This window comes from Lepidochelys olivacea (assembly GCF_965140295.1).
Source record: "Lepidochelys olivacea isolate rLepOli2 genome assembly, chromosome: 10".
NCBI lineage: Eukaryota > Metazoa > Chordata > Testudines > Cheloniidae > Lepidochelys > Lepidochelys olivacea.
Window position 1 is genome coordinate 69,187,201 of NC_140420.1, and position 21,976 is coordinate 69,209,176.

At 40.1% G+C, this 21,976-nt stretch overlaps 1 protein-coding gene across 2 annotated transcripts in view; it reads right to left on the reverse strand.

The window, feature by feature from the left end:
* Nucleotides 1-2,667: 2,667 nt before the first annotated feature.
* The window catches only part of ABHD17C (abhydrolase domain containing 17C, depalmitoylase), a 51,459-nt gene continuing 32,150 nt past the window's right edge, over nt 2,668-21,976 (reverse strand). Inside the window, exons 2-3 of one of the 2 annotated variants that reach the window (XM_084640937.1) lie at nt 9,390-9,569; nt 2,668-3,786 (exon numbers count right to left, since the gene is read on the reverse strand). In XM_084640937.1, coding sequence (XP_084497063.1) covers nt 3,567-3,786; nt 9,390-9,569 — 400 coding nt within the window. In that variant the 3' untranslated portion in view covers nt 2,668-3,566. Of the gene's footprint in view, nt 3,787-8,407; nt 8,537-9,389; nt 9,570-21,976 lie in introns of those variants that run through there. The other variant, XM_084640938.1, reaches the window with a different exon arrangement.

Sequence of the window (21,976 nt, forward strand, 5' to 3'; positions counted from 1 at the left end):
TGTCCCAAGTGAAAAATAAATGGAAGCAACACACACACCTAAGAAAAAAAAAGTTAGGAAACATTACACCCTAAAAGACCGTCTAAGTACTCCAGCAACACGGTTTACAAAACAGCATATAGATAGCAATTAATTTTCAGAGACATCGTGATAGCTCTAAAACATGCTTACACTATGGTAAGGGCGTATCTAAATTTAAGAACAAAATTATATTACAAATTTTTTGTTTTGTCAGCTGGAGTTTAGCAAAAGTCCCATTGATTATATTTTTTGCAAACCCAGAGCATTTTAAACAATAGTTCAAAGCCCCTCTCCCATAGTTTCACTCCATTACGCCTCTTGATACAAAAAGGTCCTATGCTAATACTATTCTCTTTCAATATAGAGTGTCCTGGATTTGCGCTTGGTTAAGCTGTTCCATGAGTCAGTCATGGATTTTTAATTAAAATTTAGTTCTGACATCCCATAAATCAATTTTTTAAACAGGTGGGAGATTTTTAAATGTATGAATTAGAAATATTCAAATGCCCAAAGTCAGGGAATGATCATTACAAAATTACTGGAATGAAGAGAGAGGTCAATATATTTTATATACGCTTTTTCACCGAAGAGTTTGATAGCATCACACAACTCACAGAACTGATTCAAGCATGCTTGGATAGGAATATTGTTGAATGCACTGAAAATTCTTTGAGGGTAAATTTATTGAATTGAAGGGAGAAGGCAACATCATAGAGGGTCATGGCAAGGATCATTATTTAATGTTTTCATTGATGACAGGGAAAGTTTAAAACATGTTAATGAAATTCAGATTATATGGAATTGTAAGGAGTTACTGACATTGACCAGAACAGAGAAATATCAAGGGACCTATACATATTAAAAATTGGCAGAAAGTTTGGGTAAATGGAAAAAATCTGAAGGAAGTGTTAGACAAAGATCTGGAAAACAGTCATGCTGAAAGAAATCTAGTGGTGAGGGTACCCAGGACATGTCTGCAATGCAATAGCAAATATCAGTGAAAAATACTATTGCAAGGTTGGGCTGAATAGGTACACATCATTTCAAGGAGCAGCAAAGAGATAGTAAGTAGTTCCAACCCTATATGGGGCTGATGTGACCACATCTGGAGAACTATATTCAGCTATGGGCACCTCACTACTAAGATACTGACAAATTTGACCAAATTCAATGACTACTGTATCAAGTGATTGAGGAAGCTAGGGGAAGTGATTTATAAAGGAAAGATTAAAAGAGCTAAGTGGAACATGTCTAAGCAATATTTAAAAGTGACTGCATTATGCAGGGGAGGGGAAGAGATAATCTGGCCTAAATTTTCAGAAGTGACAAAGTGGTAAGCATTTCCTGAAAAACCAGGCCTCTAAATTGTCTCAAGTTGGACACTCAGAACTGGAGAAACTGAAAGTCCCTCGTCACTTTTAAATGCATAGGCCTATATCTACAAACAGAGTATGCACAGCAGGGGCCCCACTCTTTCATCACAGGGTCAGAACAACTCCCACAGATGTTAATAATGGGAGCTGCTGTCCTCGGAGATGGAAAGGAATTCTTAGGGATTGTATAAAAGGGATATGATGAAAAGATGACACGAAACACACCTCATTTAGTTACAAAGCTCAGTCATCTGAAACAAAAAGGGTAATTTAAGATGAAAATGAAGCAAAAACTCACTTGACAGCATGTGGAATAGTCACCAAGCGAACTGCTGGAAGCCCCATTGCTTGGGCTATTTAAAATCTGACTGCACAAGGTCGATTGCAAAGAACCAGCCTGGACTGACGAGAGGGACTGGATGATCTAACTGACCTTTTCTAGCTTTAATTTCTAGGATTCAGGGATAAACATGAAAATTTCAATTTTACTTTAATTCCTAGGGCACTACCGCTGTAAATCAATCTCCGAGATAGCATGCACACTTGCTGTGCTCACGTTAGTTAACTGCATCCTTGTCACAAGATCTCGCGATGACCATATTTTCAAACATTGTTCCCAGCCATGATTTTCAATATTTAAACAGTAAGTCAAGAATCCTTACCAAACAACACCAGTTTACATTCCGTTTACATAAAATATTGAGCAGAATGGCAGGTTTGCTCTTTAGGATTATTTTGTGCCTTTTTGTAAATATTTAACATTAAAATGCAAGGTTAGGCCACCAGATTATTTGGTATTTTCTCCTCCTTCCAAAATATAATTTTTCCATACCTCATGTTTGCTGCTTTTGTATGAAAACGACAGTACAAATGACATTCACGATTCAATATGCTCTAATCCATGCATCCTTTATTCCATTACAACCACTGTGTTGCATTCTAGCAACAGTACACAAACTGCAATCAACCGCAATCAATGTTTACAACAATCTGAGGCTTACAGTACATTTAAGGCCTTTAAATTTGGAAAAAATTAGACCTATGGTAGTAGTGTAACAATTGTAAGTGTCTTGCATTTCTGATGCATATTTTGTGTGATTCCAGTGTCAAAGAATCAAATTACTTCTAAACTAAAAAGATTAGTTCAATGAAAATTTAGTTACATAAATTCATCAAAAACATAAAATGTTAATTTTTTTGTCCTGGAAATCTTATAAAATTTTAATAGCAAAATAATATAGGGATAAAAACATATTTTAACAAAATGTATTCAATCATATACAAACCAGAATTCTGCAGTTTATTGTAATTAGACTTAAATTAAAACTACCAATTAAGAATCTATGCACAATGTAAATTCAAATATGTACAGTACTTTTAAAAAGTCTACAGGAATGCTTTACAGAAGGAAATGTTATGGCTCTTATTCAGACCCTCTGAATATTAAAAGGAGTTTTCTATTAATGAATTTACACATTTATTTTTATTAAACAAAAACAATTCAGTTAATTTTTCCTTAAGAATATTCCAGTTATGTTTATACAGATGGCTGAGAGGTTGTTACAGAATTTAGCCCCATGTAGTAAATTTTTTTTTTTCCAGGAAAGAGTAGGACATCTTAAATAAATTTACTTGGGAAGATTAGTAAGTTAAATAAAGATCACTAAGAGGAAAGACCTCGTCACAACAACTTGCCAGTTACATTACCACAGCTAGAAATTTACAAAGAAAGTACTCCCTTAGACTGAACCCATGAATCGATTGTTAAGAACAAGCTGTAGTTCACAACAGTTGTGTTCCAAATACTGAGAACATTGAAAAAAAGTCTCATAGGACAGAATTATAAATGATCAGACAGTAGAGAAAACTGACTTTAGAATATTAATACAGCACTAGATTAAAAGTGTCCCCATATTCAGCTAGTATCCCCTTGTCCTCCAGAGTAATGAAACTAAAAATCATTGGAGTTACAGTAGTTGACCATATTGTGTGCATTAGTAGAATAATTTCCAGATATAAAAGACAAGTTTCATCAGATGTTTGATTAGAACACCCTCAAGACAGGTATTTCTTCATAGTATAAAGCTATTACAGCTATCCAGTTAAAGCATGTGCAAAAAACAGGTAGTTTCTTCCATTCACAGTAACTGAGGTAAAATCAAGTAGGCTTCTTCAGGAGTTGGGGAGTTCATGAGATATGAACTGTTTTAGTCTTTCTAGATATTGTGCATAAAGCTCTATGTCATTATGCCCAGCCCCTTCCACCCAGAGGGGCTCCACTGCTCGTGGACATCGCTCATACATTGCCAGGCCATGGGAGAAATCTATTACCTCATCTTCAGTACCATGAATTACCAACACAGGAGAGGTTACTTTAGATATCTTGTCAATGCTGGGCGGGGGGATGGAAAAGAAAAAGAAGTTACTCAGGCTTTTAGTTTTTACATTTGTAGTACCAAAGAAAACGAAGTTGAATTAATTACTAAACACATTTAAGGAATATTGTATTTTTTTTAAATGGATGCCCCCCCCCTTGATGCCCCACTGACTTATCCACAAAACAGGCAAAGATAACGGTCAGTGCAAGCTCCCCTTTTATTGCCATCATGCTACCAATCTCTTCAATGGCAAGAAGTCTGTCCACTCTCCTGCCTGGTCAAATCTTTGGCTTATTAGTGCCCATCATACCAGCTAGGATGTGGACATCTGTCTACCTCAGAACCAACCTGAGCCCACCAATGCATTCCCACAGAGGATGAAACTTAAGTCACCACATCTGAATTTGAACTAGTGACCAATGTAGCCTAGAGCCATTCAGTTCCCTAATTCATTATGGCCCTTTGACTGAAAAATCATTTAGAAAGCATTCTTATCTATGTTATTGACCTCAGAGGTTAATACAGATTATTTTAAAGGATTAATTCATTTTAAGATTAATTTTAAAATATAATTTTCTCTATTTAAATTGGCTGTTTTCATTTTGCATTTCTGCTCGCACCATGAAAAAAATAATAGGGTTATGTTTCAATTATACTATACTTTTGGTCGGCCATTTTCACTTCCAGGTTCTCATATGCACTAGCACAATATTGCAATGTGAGGATTGAAAACACGAAAGGGACATATTTAACGGCAAATCAACAACAACAACAACAACAAAAACATAGACAGGATTTGTTTCATGGAAACATTTATGTGCATCTTGGGCTTGGAAAAGGCTTATTTTTCACCACCTAAATTTGGGGAAATTTTGACCTTAAAGTAAACATTCAGCTTAGATGCAAGTTTCCTTTAGCAGTATAGTATTTCTATTGGACTTTTTGTTTTTGGGAGAGTAGGGTGGGAGGAAAGGACAATGATTAAGCTACTACAGTATCTGTAGTTCTCACGACTCTATTTTCTAAGCTCCAATATACCATATTTAGCCAACAGTTTACATATAGAATTATTTGTTGCTTCCCCGTCAAGTACTAGAATGAACTAAACATACTATTCTTTTCATAATAGGTAAATACATCTCAATCTACAAATATTTGATGGGTGTGAACACCAAGGAAAGAAAGGAACTATTTAGGGTGGTACAAGGGGATAGGACTAGAAATAAGGAGATGAAATTAGGAAAAGGCTTGCTTGTTAGCAAGTTTTCTTAACAGTGATATCTATTACACTGTGGAACAGTTCCCCAAGTAGTGAGAACTCCATCGCTTTGGACATCTGAAATAAGACATCAGAAGATCTATTGTAGTGAACAATCTTGAACTGACAGAACAACTAGACTAGACAACTTTTTCCCACCTCTAATTTCTATGATTTGTTAAATAAAGTTGAACAATAATTAAAGGGAGTCAGGATTTTGATACTCTCAGAGGAAGTGAAAGAAGTGAAACATCTAGATGTGAAAGTGACAACACAAAAGTGAAACCATTTATCCAGTCACTCAAAATGAGTAAAAAAAACAAAAAGGCAAGCCAATGTGACAATTTACAAATAAATACAACATTTTGAAAATACTGATAATTCCATTCAAAAATTTAAATGTGAACTGGAACAAAGAATTTCACGCGTGTAAAAGCTCAGCATTTGGTGTACTGTGGAATTCTAGGTAACAGCTATTGCTAAACAAACGTTCTGGTCTCTCTACATCCCAGTATCTCTTCAAAACAGACTGTACAAGCTTAAAACAGTAAAAAGTTAAGACTTGATTTTAAAATTAGATTCTGGCAGGAAAACATTAAATATGGACTAGTCAGGTTTAGCTTTTTCCATGTGGAATACAGATAAGGACTTTAAGAGAGACTGTCAGTATAAGATGTACAATTGTAGTTTTTATTTGCATCCCCAGGTGAAGAATACCAATAATTAATGGCAATGTGAAATAAGCAAAATATTGACTAATTTAGTTTAAAGTCTTAAAACCCAATGGACTGCCTGCTACTGAGTAAAGATTTCATAATAGGCATGTCAGCTATGTGCAGTTATGTACACAAAAGTCTTTTTATATATCACTCTTATTAGCTAGCTACTGTTTTTAATATATTTTAGAAAATTGGGAAATCCCCATCATTGCAGCATTCAGGTAACTAGCTTAATAGTCTGTGAATACAGATGAAGAATTGTCATTAAAGAAAAAAATATTTGTATTTTGCAAAAAATTGGACAGCATCCCATTGCCAACTCAGCTACTTGTAAAGCAGTATTTAAACTGCACATTAGCCTACTTGGTATTCTCAGCCACACCACTCTGCATCTAGGAAATCTACAGAGACTACATTCTCATGAGGTCCCAACATAAAACACATACAACCGCCATTCTCCAAAAGTGTATATAAACATTGTTTCCTACAGTGAAGGCAGACAGATGTGCTGTACACATTAATGAAAATGCACAAATGTTTATTTCCCTTGTTTTAAGTGAAGTCAGTCAGAGCAATGAACAGATCAGTAGAAGAGTAATAAAAAAATACCGTACAACATCCTGCTGTCAAGCTTTAAACACCCCTTCCCCCATACACACTTATTTATTTTTTAAACTGTTTGACTTGGCTCGTTCAATCTAATCACTGCTACACAATCCTGTAAATAAAGTAATTAAAAACCTTAGCTTTTTCTCCTCTAGAAGTATTAATTTTAATCATAAATATTAGATATTTAAAAACTCCAATAGAAGAACGATGCACAAGTTTAAGAGCAAGAGCTTTTAAACTACTAAATATCCCCTCAGTGAATTCGTATTTTAATTTTCTGAGAAGTGTACTAAGGATGACAACTTCACAAAAAAATTGTAGTACTATAAGCTTGAAGATCATAGATTTTAAGAAGCAGCTGTCTCACTAGCTACAGACGGTCTTCCTAAAACCCTCTCTTTAAATGTTAGCTCTTTCAATCAAGTTAAGATAAAACATAATGAATAGAATGAATTCCACTGCTATATCCTAGCTGCAAAAGGTCTGCCTACGTGGTGAACCCTCCTCCCACCATCCCCGCAGCGAGCCCAGGTCAATACTACAGGCCTAAAAACAGCAACGTAGACATTCTCGTTGAGGCTGGAGCCTGAGCTCTGAGACCCACCCCCTTTGCCAGGTCTCAGAGCCTGAGTGAGAACGTGCGTGTACACGGCCAATTCAGCATCATAGTGGGAGCCCCCAAGTCCAAGTCACTTGACCTGGCTCTGAGACTCACTGTGCCATTTTTTTTTTTTTTTTTTTTGCAGTGTAGATGTACCCAAAGTCTGCAGCAGATCACAGAGCTCAACTCTGCACAAGCCTTTACGGAGCTTGCTCGTCTTCTCCCTTCCCTGGCTGCAGGAAACTACTTGGGGTATTTTTTCCTCTCAGACTTTTGCATGCATCATTGTCAGAAGATCAGTATCACAAGCACTTCATGACAGTCTCAGAAGACAATGCTACTATATATGACTTCTAAGCTCAAATGAGGAACCTTTTTCTGGAGAAAGTTGCACGGAATACTTAATAGCAAACACTCAAGTAACAAGAGAATCAGGGATGGCTTCTGTAGCTGCAAAGTACACTCTGCAGCATAGCGTCATAGTAGTAAAATGTTAAATAATACCGCTTCCACCACATGGCCTTGTACAGCTCAGATTTAGACAAGGATTAGAACTATTTGTACTGGAGAGATGCCTCCCAGAGAAGTCAAACAAGAATCTGGTGCTTATTAGTCAAAGCAAATTTGACTTCTCACTTAACAGTCACTGCAATAAGCAGCAGGGGTTTAAGACAGTAGTTCTCAACCTGGGGTAAGCATACCCCGGGGTACGTACAGGTCTTCCATGGGGTACATCAACGTATCTAGATATTTGCCTAGTTTTTGCAACAGGCTACATAAAAAGCACTAGTGACGTCAGTACAAATGAACATTTCATACAATGACTTGTTTATTCTGCTCTATATACTATACACTGAAATACAAGTAAAATATTTATATTCCAATTCATTTATTTTATAATTATGTGGTAAAAATGAGAAAGCAAGCAATTTTTCAGTAACATGTATTTTTATGTCTGATTTTGTAAGCAAGTAGTTTTTAAGTAAGATGAAATTTGGGGTCCGCAGGATAAATCAGACTCCTAAAGGGATACAGTAGTCTGGAAAGGTTGAGAGCCACTAGTTTAAGATATTTTCTTACACTTACATCTTTAAAAGTGTAGTAAAACTATATCAAAATGTTGTAATATGTACTGGTTTATTAAAGCAATTTTCAGATGCAAATTAGATAAAGTGTGTTCATTAGTATGAAGTTTTAATTATTCAAGCAGTAGGAGTTAAAATACATCTGGCTTCCTTGTCACAGTAGCCCCACAAAATTGATTCTTTGAGGTTCCAATGTGTGGAATTTGGGCCTCCACCTTTCTCCCCCACTCAGGAAAAAAAAAGAATGATTGTGCTCTGGAAGATGCAGTTTCTGCTCTGAACATGGAATCCTTGTGGACATCCCACCTACAAACATTTGTAAGTGTTGCAAAAACAACTGCAACACTGAAGGGTGCTCTCTGGTCACTGATTTTCACTCTTAGAATGTAAATTTCACTTGCTTTTACAACTCAGTGTTTGATACAGTTTAGGATTCCTGGAACAGCTGTTAGCATCCAAATGTTTTGGTCTCTCTTTATATCTTCGTACCTCCTAAAACAGAATGTAAAAGCCCAACAATATAGACAAGCGTATTCGTTATCCAGAAACTAATCACGTTAAACTTTCAATGCGGCATTTTAAAGATTTTAAGCTCATTTTAAAGACGACAACTGAAGTGTACCACATATCTCATCAATTGATCTTAGGTGCCCCCCATTATGGTGGTATCCGAGCACCTCAATCTTAATGCCTTTATCCTCACAACACCTTTGTGAGACAAGGAAGTATTTTACAGATGGGGACCTGAGGCAGACACACTCACAGGAAGCCTGTGGCAGAGCAGGTCACAGAGTACTAGGCTAGCGCCCTAACCACTGTGCCACCCTTCCTCTCTTCCTTTATGCAGTAGCAGACATTATCCAGCACTTTCAGTCTATTGTTTTTGTACAGCAGTATCAGCAGTTAACAAGAAGCCTAAAATTCTTTCACATATATTTGTTGATACCACGTACCTTTTAAATCAGAATTGGCTAAACAATGTACACTTCTAAAGGAGTGTTACTTTTTAGCTAAAAGCACTTGACAGCGCAACCGTAGCTAACAGTTACCAGTCTAAATTTAACATACACAGGATCGGTGGACTGTGTACAAGCACTAAAAATTGAAATGATAAATAGCTGTGAAGATTGTAGGGTTTTCTTTATTTGCTTATTTAGAAAACTAGCATCCCAGTTTGAGACTACAAGCTACTCAGTGGCAAATGAATATATTTATTATCTGTTTTGATTTATAAGATATGCCTGTCCAAAGCTCAAGATGCACATCACAATACAAATAAAAGAACACACTATAGAAAAGTTTAAGGTGACCATAGAGCAATCCCTCTAGCAATATTTGCACATACCTTGGGAAAGCATCAAAGCAATATGTTTTCCTGGTGTCAGGAAAAGCTACCCGTAATCCAGACATCAAAGGAGAATGAAGGATTACAGCTGCACACTCATACCGAGATGCCAGGTCCACTGTTGGGACAGTTCCAATACTCTGACCATAGAGAATTATGTTCTCGGGACTCACACCATACCTGCAAAGAGAATTAGAAAATATATCGTTTAATTTTTTTTTTTTTTTTTTTTACAACCTAGATCAAATGAAGAACAGCGACAGAAACAAAACACACATTCTACCCACTGCAGTTCTTCAAAATCTACTCCCAGTATATAGGAAAGTATCAAGTCTGTATGTAATAGAGTAAATCATTATCGAAGTATTATGTAGTAATTAGAACACTTTCAGGATTATCGGCATGCTTGTTACTCCCAACCATACTTGTGAATGTTCAGGAATCTAAGTTATCTTCCACAACACAGTGCAGTAAACTATGTTTGACACTGACAAAAAGCTATCTTAATGCTGACCCTCAGTCTCCTGTTTAAAAAAAAAAACTTTGTTTTATAAAAAGAGTCAGATTCAACCCAAGAGGAGATATAATCACGATCATACGAACTGGAAATTAAGTACAATTGCCTCATTTACATATTTAGTAAATGTAAGATGCATGGATCTTAATTATTCCCATCCATTCTGTTAGCATCCTAGTTGGTGTGCTGTATAGTTTTCAGATAGTTACTTATAGCTCAAGTTACAGACTGATGTATAGTAATCTGCTGCTACAAAGTATCACTAATATCACAATCTTAGTTAGATACTCAGAAATATCAAAAAGTTAGTTTAAAATATGAAATTTCCAGGGTAATCTAAAGTTTTTAGGATAAACAATATTTGATAACCACAATATTGAAAACACAAATTACAGCTGCAGTTCTGAGAGTCACAGGATATTACCCACAGATCTTCAATGTCACTTTATTACAAGAGGCACAAAGAAATAATTCACTGCAGAGGAATGCACGCTTCTGGTAGGAAATATTTTTAATTGGTTTGTAAGAGTGCATTTTTCCAATGATGATGGGCCCCATTGTCACTAATACAGCAATTGCCATGACACTGGAAGTCAGAACCTACAGCTGGGATTCCACCAGGTGGTATGGGGCAGGTTTTCAGTCCCTTTGGATATGAAATGGACAGCAGCCTGGTGCACACGTGACTGGCTGCTTTACCAGAAACCCACCAGCAAGCAATCAGCTGCTCCTATGGCAGCAGCAAAAGGGATAGGGAAGAAAAGTTACTGAGAAGGGGAAACACAGTACTAATCATCCTAGGACACATCACAGTAGGATATTTAATTTTATAATGGAGCAAGATTTATTTGGATTGTAGTCTCTTTGAGACAGGGACTGCGCCTTCCCAGATGTTTGTGCAATGCTTAACACAGTGTAACATTACTGAAACATGAGTAAGCAACTATAATAAAAATTTGCCTTGGAGTGAACTCTATCCTCTTAGTGGTCTGTCACAGCCAGAGTCTGATGTCTTTCAAGATGTAAAGCTCATTTAGGGCAAATTTTCCCTGGCTGGCAGAGAGGGTCCTGGATGCAGTGAAACCCTGTATGGTTGTTGCACAGGAAGAGACTCCGAGGAGTGAAATCCTGGCCCCACCGACTTAAAGGAGGGCAGGATTTCTCTCCAGAAGTCATTTGAAAATAATCTGCACTCACTTCATGGTACAGTGTAGCCGAGAGATTTGGGAGCAGTGCACCTAACTATGCTGATCCATCTACCAGCCATTTCACCCTGTTACTCAGAGATAGGTGCAGTAGGAGCAGAGACCACCACAACCTAAAAGTTGTAGCCGCAGTCACTATGTGGTGTGGGTGTGTGTGGAGCATTCCACAGATTATTAATATTACAGTAGGGCCTAGAGGCACGAGTCAGGCATCCACTGTGCTAGACAACGTACAAACATACAGTGAAGAGATGTCCCTCTTCCAAAGAGTTTACAATCTAAGCATATGTGACGACAACAGCAGGTAGATGAAGGAGAAGCACAATGCAACAGTGATCTGCTCCCTAGAGTGTGAGCTTTGCAACCCTGTCTTTGCCCAGAGACTAGGATTTTCCCCATTCGCTCATTTTCACCACTTTTGGTTTTATTTTGTTTCTGTAAGTGGTTTATGTAATTTGTGTTGTCAGCAAAGCACATAGCTACCACAGTGATAGGCCCTCTAGAAACAAAAAAGTTAAGGTACAATCTGCATTTCGCAGGAAGCAAATCAGTTAAAGTAGGATGCCGTGTGAAGTGCTATAAACATTGGGGATCTCTACATTGCAATCAGCCCTGTTTCACTGACTAAGTATCAGAGCCATTAAAAGTTTAGTTCTGATTATATCATAGCTGTGAAGTGGCATTTTTGCTATATTTGTCTTTAAAGAATTAAGACTAATATTGTCCTTTAAGGTATACAGTGAAACATGCTGAAACATGCACTGAGTCAAGTGACAAGGGTGTAACTGGTACCAGAATTAACAGTGACACAAAGCAGGAAGGGCAACTAAAGATTGTTTTAGTTACGTAGTTGTCATTTCTACATCACTTCTAGCTAATCAGCATCAAGCAATGAGATAGTGGAAGTTCCTACAACTAGTTTAAGTTATCTTTCCCTTTGCCCTTGCTCCTTTTGATCAGAAGAGTGCCACATCTCTCAGACAAATTCACCTCCGAACAGCTGAACAAAACACTCGTGCTTATATTTTGCACATTTACTGCGGGGCCAAAGGGCGTTTGATGATTCAAGAGCAAGGTCCAAGGTGAAACAGAATCTAAACACCTGCAGTTTTAAGTTTTGATTTAATAGACTCATAGAATATCAGGGTTGGAAGGGACCTCAGGAGATCATCTAGTCCAACCCCCTGCTCAAAGCAGGACCAATTCCCAATTTTTGCCCCAGATCCCTAAATGGCCCCCTCAAGGATTGAACTCACAACCCTGGGTTTAGCGTGATGTCTCCACTCCTTAAAATATTAAACATTTTATAAGAAGGGAGTAGTCAGGTGGAAAGTGAAACACAGGAGAGGACATGCATGGGTGGAAAGAGGGCAGACGGAGTAGAACCTGGAGTCATGAAGAGAAGAAAGGAAGAGTGAGGAAAACAACCTGGCAAGAAAGAGTGCAGCGGGGGAGGGGAGCTTAAAAAAATCATATTTTGAAAAGACTAATTCTTTTCCTCAGGATTCTGTCACCACTCATTTTCCTTTTTAAAGGAAGAATGTTAGTCCACCACCTAAAGAATGGCTCTTAAAAATATCCTCCATGAAATAAGTGAGCTTTGGTCTCTGTGGAAACAGAAGTCCATGTGACTGAATGGAAGACCCAAGTTAAAATTTGTGGATATGCAACTGTGTTGCTCCTACGGAGGTCATCTTAGCTGCCTGTAAGTCTCAAAACCGTTGGGGTGAAGAGTGCGGCACAGGAGAACAGTGCAATTTGGAGAAAGGAGCAAATTTGAAGCATCTACAAAAGTTACATAGGCACAAGAAAGACTACATGTAGCCTCACATACAAAAAAAGAGACCACATCTTTTACTTTAAAAATGGTTGACAGCTGCAAAACATAGCATCTTTCTGCACGAGAATAACCAAACACTTATTTTTTTTATTGATGCCACTCATAGGTGGAAAGGTTCACAAGTATTTGCAATCACAATACACCCACCAGAGCATGGTTTCTCAACCCATGGGTCGGGACCCAAAATTGAGTCAGAGTTTTTTCAAAGGGTTGCATGGCAGCTCCAGTCCCACGGGGCTGGCTGGGCTTGCCTCCCTTCTCCAGGGACTGAAACCTCTGGGGTTCCAGCGTCACTCAGGTTTGACCCAGCCGTCATGACGCCAGGAGTCCAGGTAGGCCAAATTTGACTGAGTGGCAATGCCACTCTCACAAATTTGGTCCAGTTGGGGGATGGGGCCAAAACTGAGTGGAGGGCCCACAGTGGAGGGCAATCCCCTAGGTCACAATGCCCACAGTGGAGGGCCAAGCCGAGCCAGGCCCACAGCACAGGAGCTGCCACTGTGGGGTGAATGCCGTGCAGGATCCAACACCCTCAGGGGGAAGGACCCACCTGAAACCACCCCAGGGTCTCCACCACCAAACTATTTACTGGGTCATGACAGGCCATAAACATTTACAAATGGGTCCTGAGCCCAACAAGGTTGAGAACCACTACTGAGAGGACATAGTTGCTGGCTACAAACAGACTGAACTTGGTGACTACTCTGCTTGTTCCCAGACACATCAATAGGTCAAACTCTGAAACAGAGACTCAGGCCATCTCAACATGTCTATTTTTAGGTGGGGTCAGTCTGTTTGAAAAACCAGTTTTAGTTAGTCCCTCCCCACCGTTTTCATACCCAACATTTAGCTTTCATATTTACTATATCTAGGGATAGTTTGAAATGGAAGTGCCTGAATTGTAAGCAGAGGCTGCCCTGTTTTTTTTCCAGAGCCTCAGAAGTATAGAACAGTAAGTCCCTTTCAAAAGGAACAATTTTGGAATTTGATAGCATTATGTGTCCATCTCTCACGGGGAGCTCCAGTAAACCGTTTTCAAGTAACACTAAATAATTTAGTCTGCAAATATGTAAAATAAATCCAGCACATTTCAACTAAATAGACAAACCGGCCATATTTAGAGATGCTTACAGATTTCTAGAACATTTTTATTAGAGCACATCTCCTAACCTACGAAACATCTCATAACCTACTTCCTTTTTTAAAGTCTTTATTGCTCCCCTTTATATAAAAAACAAACCTTTGGCATGGATCCTTTCAAGGCACCTACTTTTCAAGGTAACTGCTATGCCTACTCAAAATCCTTGTGGAATTCTGCGCCACTGCGCATGTGAAGAATTTATGTCCCCTGCATATTTCTTTGCTTCCCCACAGAAAAATAACTTTCTGACAGGGAAGCAAAGGGAAGTCACAAGAGCAGTCATGCAATCCTCTCCAGCAGTATGTTTCGGGTGTCCAGGGCTGCCGGCAGAGAGGTAAATCACTGTGGGAGAGGGGGCAGGACTGGGGAAGACCTGACTGGTGGCTCCTACCCTGTGCTGGGCTCAGCTGCTGGTCTTGGCTGGGCTGGGGAGTGATAGGACTTCCTCTTCCCCTGCACGGCATCTGGGGCCGGGTCAGACCCACCCCTAGATTTCTCCTGCAGCTGCAGGAAGTTCTGCAAACTCCCATCCCCCTGGCATCCTGCATCCATCGTTCCTCAGCTGCAGAGGGAGAGATCCCTGTATAAGGAGCAGCTCCCACATTCGCCCAACCCCCATGCATCCAGACCCCCTCATACCCAAACCCTCCCGCCAAGCCTCACCCCCCCGCACTCAGAACCCCCCCCCCCCCGATGAGCCCCACTCCCCCTGCACCTGGACCACCCTGATGAGCCACCCGCACCCTGATCCCCCCCCCCACCAATCCCCAACCAGCTGCACCTGGATCCCCATCCCACTGAACCCTACTCTCCCAGCATCTGAACACCCCATTGAGCCCCTCACACTCAGCCCCCCTTCTGAGCTCTATCCCACACACACCCAGACCCCCCCCCAGCTGATCCCAAATCAACTTCACCTAGACTCCCCTGCAGAGTCCCATTACCATTGCACCAAGAACCCCACAAACAGCTCCTGTGCATCCAGATCCCTGAGCCACCTGCACCCAGATTGCTTCTCAACCCACACAAAACCCTCTCAAACTCTCACTTGGATCCTGCCGTGCTGAGCCTGCCTGCCCACGCTTGGTGCACCTGGTATGGAGGGGCAGGGCTGGCCCTTGTGCTGTGTCAGGGTGGCTGCAGCCTCACCACTGAGTCTGTGGGGGATGGGGTGAAGGAGGGGGGACTTCACAGTGATCCTCCACTCTGTGCAGCCAGTAGTCTGTGCTCCCCAATGCCATGCTGGAGTTTCCACATTTGACACACACATTTTGCAGAATTTTAAAACATTATGCACAGAATTTTTAAGTTTTTGAAACAGAATGCCCGCAGGAGCATATGTCTCATGTTACCAAGTTAGAACAAAGTTATCCTGCATATTTGTTTTTAAATTTCTGAGTTTTTGTAGAAGCATCTAGGATCTTTAGACAATACAAACTAGTATAAAGACCTAGGGTCAATAGATAGCATGGAATTCAAAACTCAGATGATTTGGATCAGCTCTAAATTTCAGAATCTGGAAGTACTTAGGTAATGTTTCCATTTCTTATAAAAAAAATTAAATTGGTGGCTAGAGTTATCCTTTATAGAACTGCCTCACCAGTCTATAGAGAAATCCAGAGGAAGTCAGTTATTTTTACAATGGGGGAAGAGATAGACCTTTGACTTCTGTTTCAGAATTGGGCTGACTCGTGATTAGTCCCACTGATTTTATTTTATTTTTTAAGTCAGAGAACTTCAATAAGAGGACTCATACCACTAAATAAATACTACGCCAGGCAGTGTGTTTGGGGTTGGGAAGTTTTCCCTGAGGTCAGAGTGGCAGAGGCAAGTGGGGGGGAAGAGGTTTCGCCTTCCTCTGCAGCATGGGGCAAGGATCACTTCCTGGTTTGAACTAGAGAAGATAGTGAATTCTCTGTAACGTGATATCTTCCAAACAAGATCTGAGGACCTCAGTAACACAGCCAGAGGCTATGGGCCTACTACAGGAGTGGGTGGATGAGATTCTGTGGCCTGCAGCATGCAGGAGGTCAGACTAGATGATCACAATGGTCCCTTCTGGCCTTGAAGTCTGTGAGTGTTTGCAGGATTGGACACAAAAAGACTGCATTTCAGGTCATGCCTCAGCAGATCTCTCTCTTGCATTTAGACCAGAATACCACAGGTTTAAGTCCCTCACTAGATGCCAACAGCAACACTGCAAGGAATCTCTGGCTTGGAAGGGGTGGGATGCCACACTATAAAGGTATCAATCTTCAAATGAGAAAATTAAAATATTTTGAGCACTACAGAAAACCTGAAACTGCAGTACATAAGCAATATCCTTTTTGCCAGTCACTGGTGGAAGATTCCTCGACTTCACTTTAAAAAGCCTTAACATGCATAGTAATGCATGGAAATTGATTCTCATTATGCTATTCTATTTTTTTTCACTGTAATGGAAAGTGTATGCTACCATAGAACCTAGGGCTGCACTAATTCATCACTTTTACTGTTCCACTGCAGTAAGAGCAAAAAAATGTTTGCACAATAGCCTGGTTTATGAAGTTATATGAAAAATGACCAAACGGTGGTGGTTGGGTTAGGGGTTTTTTTTTGGCATATAGCCTAACATACTGAAACAGAGGCAGACAAAAAGTAGGCAACAGCTGAAACAAAATACAAGACGTTGCTATGTGAATGTGTTCACACTTGGAAAAATTCAAACAGAGGCCAGAAATATTTAAATCAAGGGATCTTACACAGTTTGACTTCACTAAGCCTAGATTATTTCTGATGATTTGATAAAATTGCCATTTATCATTAACTTATGGTGCTGGGAAATCCCGATGCTAATTAACATTAACACACACTGTAACTGTAGTATTAGTTAATACATGTTAGCCTTTTACAGACCGTTTCAAAATGCTATTTTGGAAGCTCTCTTATTTCTAAGATTTCTTAGAAGCTTAAAAATTTTTAATTCTCTTCCATTTGAAAAGTTGATCTTTACCCTTGTGTTCCCAATGGAGTAGGAAATAAATGTCGTTCCCTTTATTATGCCCCTGAAAAGAGAATAATTAATTGCTGCTAGCTTGTCTTTATATATTCACTGCCTTCCCTTCATTATATTTAGCTACTTCTATTCTATTCATCAGTAATGCAAGGAACCTATGGGTTTGTATCCTGTAAGACATTAGCTTCACCAAGTTAGCATAAGTTAGCTTCACCAAGTTAGCAAATAAACTTTGAACAGATAAAACAGCCCAAACCCCAAGTATTGGAGAGCTGACAATAAAGTGTTTAAGGGGAATTTTTGACCACAGGAACAACCAACCACAGTGTCCAAGAGTCCAGCCACAAGAATGTCATGATGTACATAACGGGTACATGAGCTACACCCACAGATACCCAACCACAAGAGGGTCATGGTAATGAATTGACGTATATGATAAGTTGAAACCATTCATGTACTAACCTATAGGAGAAGCACATGCTTCTTAGTAAGTGACATTTACTAACCTTAGTAACATTAGTAAGGTGAGGCTATATAAATAAGGAAAAGGGGAAATACCCCTACTGAATATGCAAGCGTAGTGGCTTCAGCATATCATATTATAAAAGTTACATCCCAGCCTCGGGTCAGTAGGAGAAGGAAATATAGTCCTCGGGAGGTGCCAGAATGATGGCCACTGGTGAGGAGGGGGAAGGTGATGGTGATGAGGAAGATGACTGCTAACATTTCAGGTTGTTCTACAAGGGATGGTGTGAATATATGGGTGTGCAGATGTACATTATGTAGTATCTTTATCTACCTTACTGAGTTGAGGTGTTTGTGATTATGCTAAATGTATTAATAAACTATTTGTAAATACAGAAAAGTTCCTATAGTGTGAGTGTGCAGCTGTGCACATCAGGGTTCCCAACTATATAATAATTTGAATAATACTGGGCCTGATCTCGGATCAAGACCTTGTCAATCCTCAAAGTGATAACTGGGAATTCTTAAGTAATCGACAATATATGATAGATCTTGCTACATGCTGGAGAAACAGAATAAAATACTGACTGTTTATATCCCAAGGGCTAGTTTTGTCCAATCCTAATGCAGTTAGGCAGCATAGCAGAGAAGGGAGCGAGGCCCCACACCAGATCATATGGTCTTGTTAGGGCTGCCTGGATTATGGCACTAGTCCCCTGTGATACACCCAGTTACTTCCCTCCACAAGGCAATGGACAAGAAGTGGGAGGAGCCATGGCTCTACCAGCCCACTGGGTAGGAAGAAAAGAGCACTCTTTTCAGTATTGCAGCAACTCACTCTTCCTCAGGACAAGAGGAGTCAACTCCTTGTGGTAGTAAAGCAACACGTCCTCAGATCCTCAGGGCGGAGTTCATCAATCTCACCCCAACTGCGACAATGGATTCTATTTCTTATTTATTTTGTTAAATCAACAATGAAGAACTTCAGGTGATCTATGGAGTGGTGAGTAACTAAGCAGTGTAGAGCTTGCCCTACCCAGCCCGGCTAGGTAAGAAAAGGACATTTTACGGCGTTTTTGGTGTAATCTTGCAGTACATTACATTTAAAGTTAGATTTATATCCTATTTATGTAAAAGAGAATATTATTCTTCCAAAGTTGATGGAACTTTTACTTGTATTTGCAGGTCTTTTAACCACATTCAGAATCCAGTGGATAGTCCACACTAACATAAGAATGTTTAATTTTTGTAAGGCTGGTCAAAATTTGTGACCTAAGAATAATAAAGCTACTTTTAATAACAACATCTGCTTGTTTAGTCTTTGAAGCAGCTATGGCATAGGTACTCAATAGTTTTTATAATTACATAAATATATTTTCAGAGACCATCCCATATTAGTCTAAAATTTAGTTCTAAAAAAGCATGTATGTACCAGTGATTTCCATTAGAAAGTAATATATTTCAAGACTATATTCACTGCTCATCATCTTCCCCTGCAAAAAGATAAAGAGAAAGCATGCACAAGTATCAAATATTTCACTCTAACTGTAGGTAAGATTACACACAGCATTAAGAAAGGTCTTTGTAATGTGTGTAAGAATTAGGACTGTCAATTTCTGAAGCCAGTATTTTTGCAAATTTAGAGTCCAATCCTGCAAAAGCATAATACTGGGCATAATGCTAACTACTGTAAATAGGGTTTGGAAACAGCGTGTACATGCCCATATACCATCCTGGAATTTCTCTGAAGCTACTACCTTGCTGTCCGGAATTTGAACTTTCATTTAAAAATCTAAGGCCTGGTCTACACTTAAAATGTAGGTTGACACAGCTATGGTGCTTAGAGATGTGAAAAATCCAAACCCTCTAGTTCCGTAGCTATGCCAACCTGTGTTAGATACACAGCCACGTTTATGAAAGAATGCTTCTGTTGACCAAGCTACTGTCACTCCGGGAAATAGTGTTCCTACAGCAATGGAAAAATCCCTTTTGTCGCTGTAGATTGCATTCACACAAAGGCCACGTCTACACTACCACTTATGTCAGCAAACTTATGCCGCTCAGGGGTGTAAAAAAAACCATCCTGAGTAACAGAAGTTTCGCTGGCATAAGCGCTTGTTTGCACGGCACTATGTCAGCAGGAGAGCTTCTCCCACCGACACAGCTACCGCTGCTCACTGAAGTGGTTTTATTATGTTGATGGGAGAGCTCTCTCCCCTCAGCATAGAGTGGCTACATGAACAATCTTATTGCAGGACAGCTGCATCAGTACAGCTGTGCATTCACAAGTGTAGACATGGCCTAAGTGATGATGCTATCCTAACTCCAGTGCTGTAGCCATGCTGCTATAATCCCGGTAGCATAGTTGTGATTTAAGAGTCACTCTCTGGCTGTTAATAGTTCTGACGAAAACCTCAGAAATACAAACAAACAGAGCACGACCAATGCAGAAAGGTCTGCAAACAGCCTGGAACAATGGAGGTGTGACTTGCCCATTACCTTACTGCAAAGCAGCTGGAGGCAGAGCAGACATACACAGGCTAGCTTGACTGAACTAACAGGCTAAAAATAACAGTGCAGTCACAGCAGCAAGGACAGTGGCTCAGGCTAGCTGAGTAAAATTCCACCTGACCCTTGGGTACGTCCTTGGGCAGCTACCCATGCTGCTGCAGTCACACTGCTGTTTTTAGCCCAGCTGGAAATCACACCTCCCAGCTGCTGTGTAGACAGACAAACCCTCAGGGAGATGTTACCATCACTGGGCAGCAGAGTTAATTTTATTGTTACCTATCTCATCCCTCATTTAAGAGCAGACGGGGAGGATCACAGCACTATACAACTGACTCTGGGTGAAGTCTAATTTTGGAGTCGCAAAGTGGGTGCTGCTTGGGAGATATGACCATTTTCTCCCCACCTCACCCCCTTCCTGCATACAAGAGAAGCCAACTCAAAAGAGATGAGCAGAACCCATGAGCATATAAAAGCTGCACCAATGGGGAGAGTACCCACGTAGCCCAGCAGAGACAAGCGGCACATATACTATGAATGTTTTCACAATTTACTGTAAGTGGTGTCTTATTTTGGCAAGTCATGTGAGTGAAGCTTGGAATCACCTCCACCAATAGATGACCCAGACCTGCTGATGGGGGGGGGCACAATTTAAAGGTTCTGCTGCCCCCAGAACAGCTCAAGTCATCCCCCACCCCCAACAGGCCCCTCCCTTACCCTCAGTGTCTCCTCCCCAAAAGCAGCGGCCCCCTCCCTGCAGCTCCCAGTTGTTGCTCCTGCCTCTCCTCCCGGGGTGTAGCTCGCTGGCTCAGGCAGCTGGCACACAGGGAGGGGGCCCAGCTGCACCATGTGACTGAGTGGGGCATGCAGAGCCTGGCAGAAATCTGGGGGGGCTCATGATCCTGCATGCCCACCCCACGTGTTGCCTCTGCCTGTACCCCACCCCCAATTTAACCCAACTGCAAGCAGTGCAGTTGGCTACTCCATTCAAATACCAGGATGATAAATCCCCATACACAACACATTAGGAAGTATTATACTCATTAGTAAACAAACATTTGCAGGATTAGGCTCTTAAAGAGAAAAATCCGGCTGTTTTAAGATGAAATTAAGTACCCTGAATTTTGAAATCTGGTGAGGAAATGCCCTCCAGATTCTAATTGTGCATGCACATGATGAAATAAACCGTCCTTTTAAATATTAATTTTGAAGGACTCACAATGCGGCATCACTGTCCTCCTAGTGGAAATTCCATCTAGGTACCTATATGCTGTCTCACCATCACAGTACCTGAGCATCTGCCATTTCTCTTGGCTCAAGGGTGTTATCAGGGCAAGATGAAACTATGACCTAGATTTCAAGTGTTTCATTTCTGCACTGTAAAGCTGGACTTCGCTAGAGTTTTGAAGTACTCCTAGCCTCAAGAGAGAGGTGATGTTGAGACATGAACAGAAATCTCATTTGTTACACAGCTAGTAGGTGAGAGGTTGCTTCTCTCAGTTGACAGTTTTTGGTTTCTTACATTTTAAGACTGTACTGAAGTATTTTCTTAATTAAGGGTCTCAACCTACAAACACTTACTACTGGGGCAGTGCTCGCACACTTTGGCAAACTATAAAGAACGTGAAGTTATAAATTCTATGCACGTACCCTGAGCTATATATGTAATTCCTAAAAATACCTGGCACAAAATTTCTAGATCCAAGAGCAAAAATTAAATAATTCACTTCTTCTAAAACTTAGAAGGGAACAGAACTAAAACTCTAGCTCGTTCTTCACAAATCATTCATGGCTTATTCTATACTTATCTGCCTTTCAGAATCAGGATCAGGCTACTGCAAAAAACATTTACCACCTCTAAACATAACATCCTTAAACCAGACTGGGAGAAGAATAACCTCCAATTCTTGGTCTCA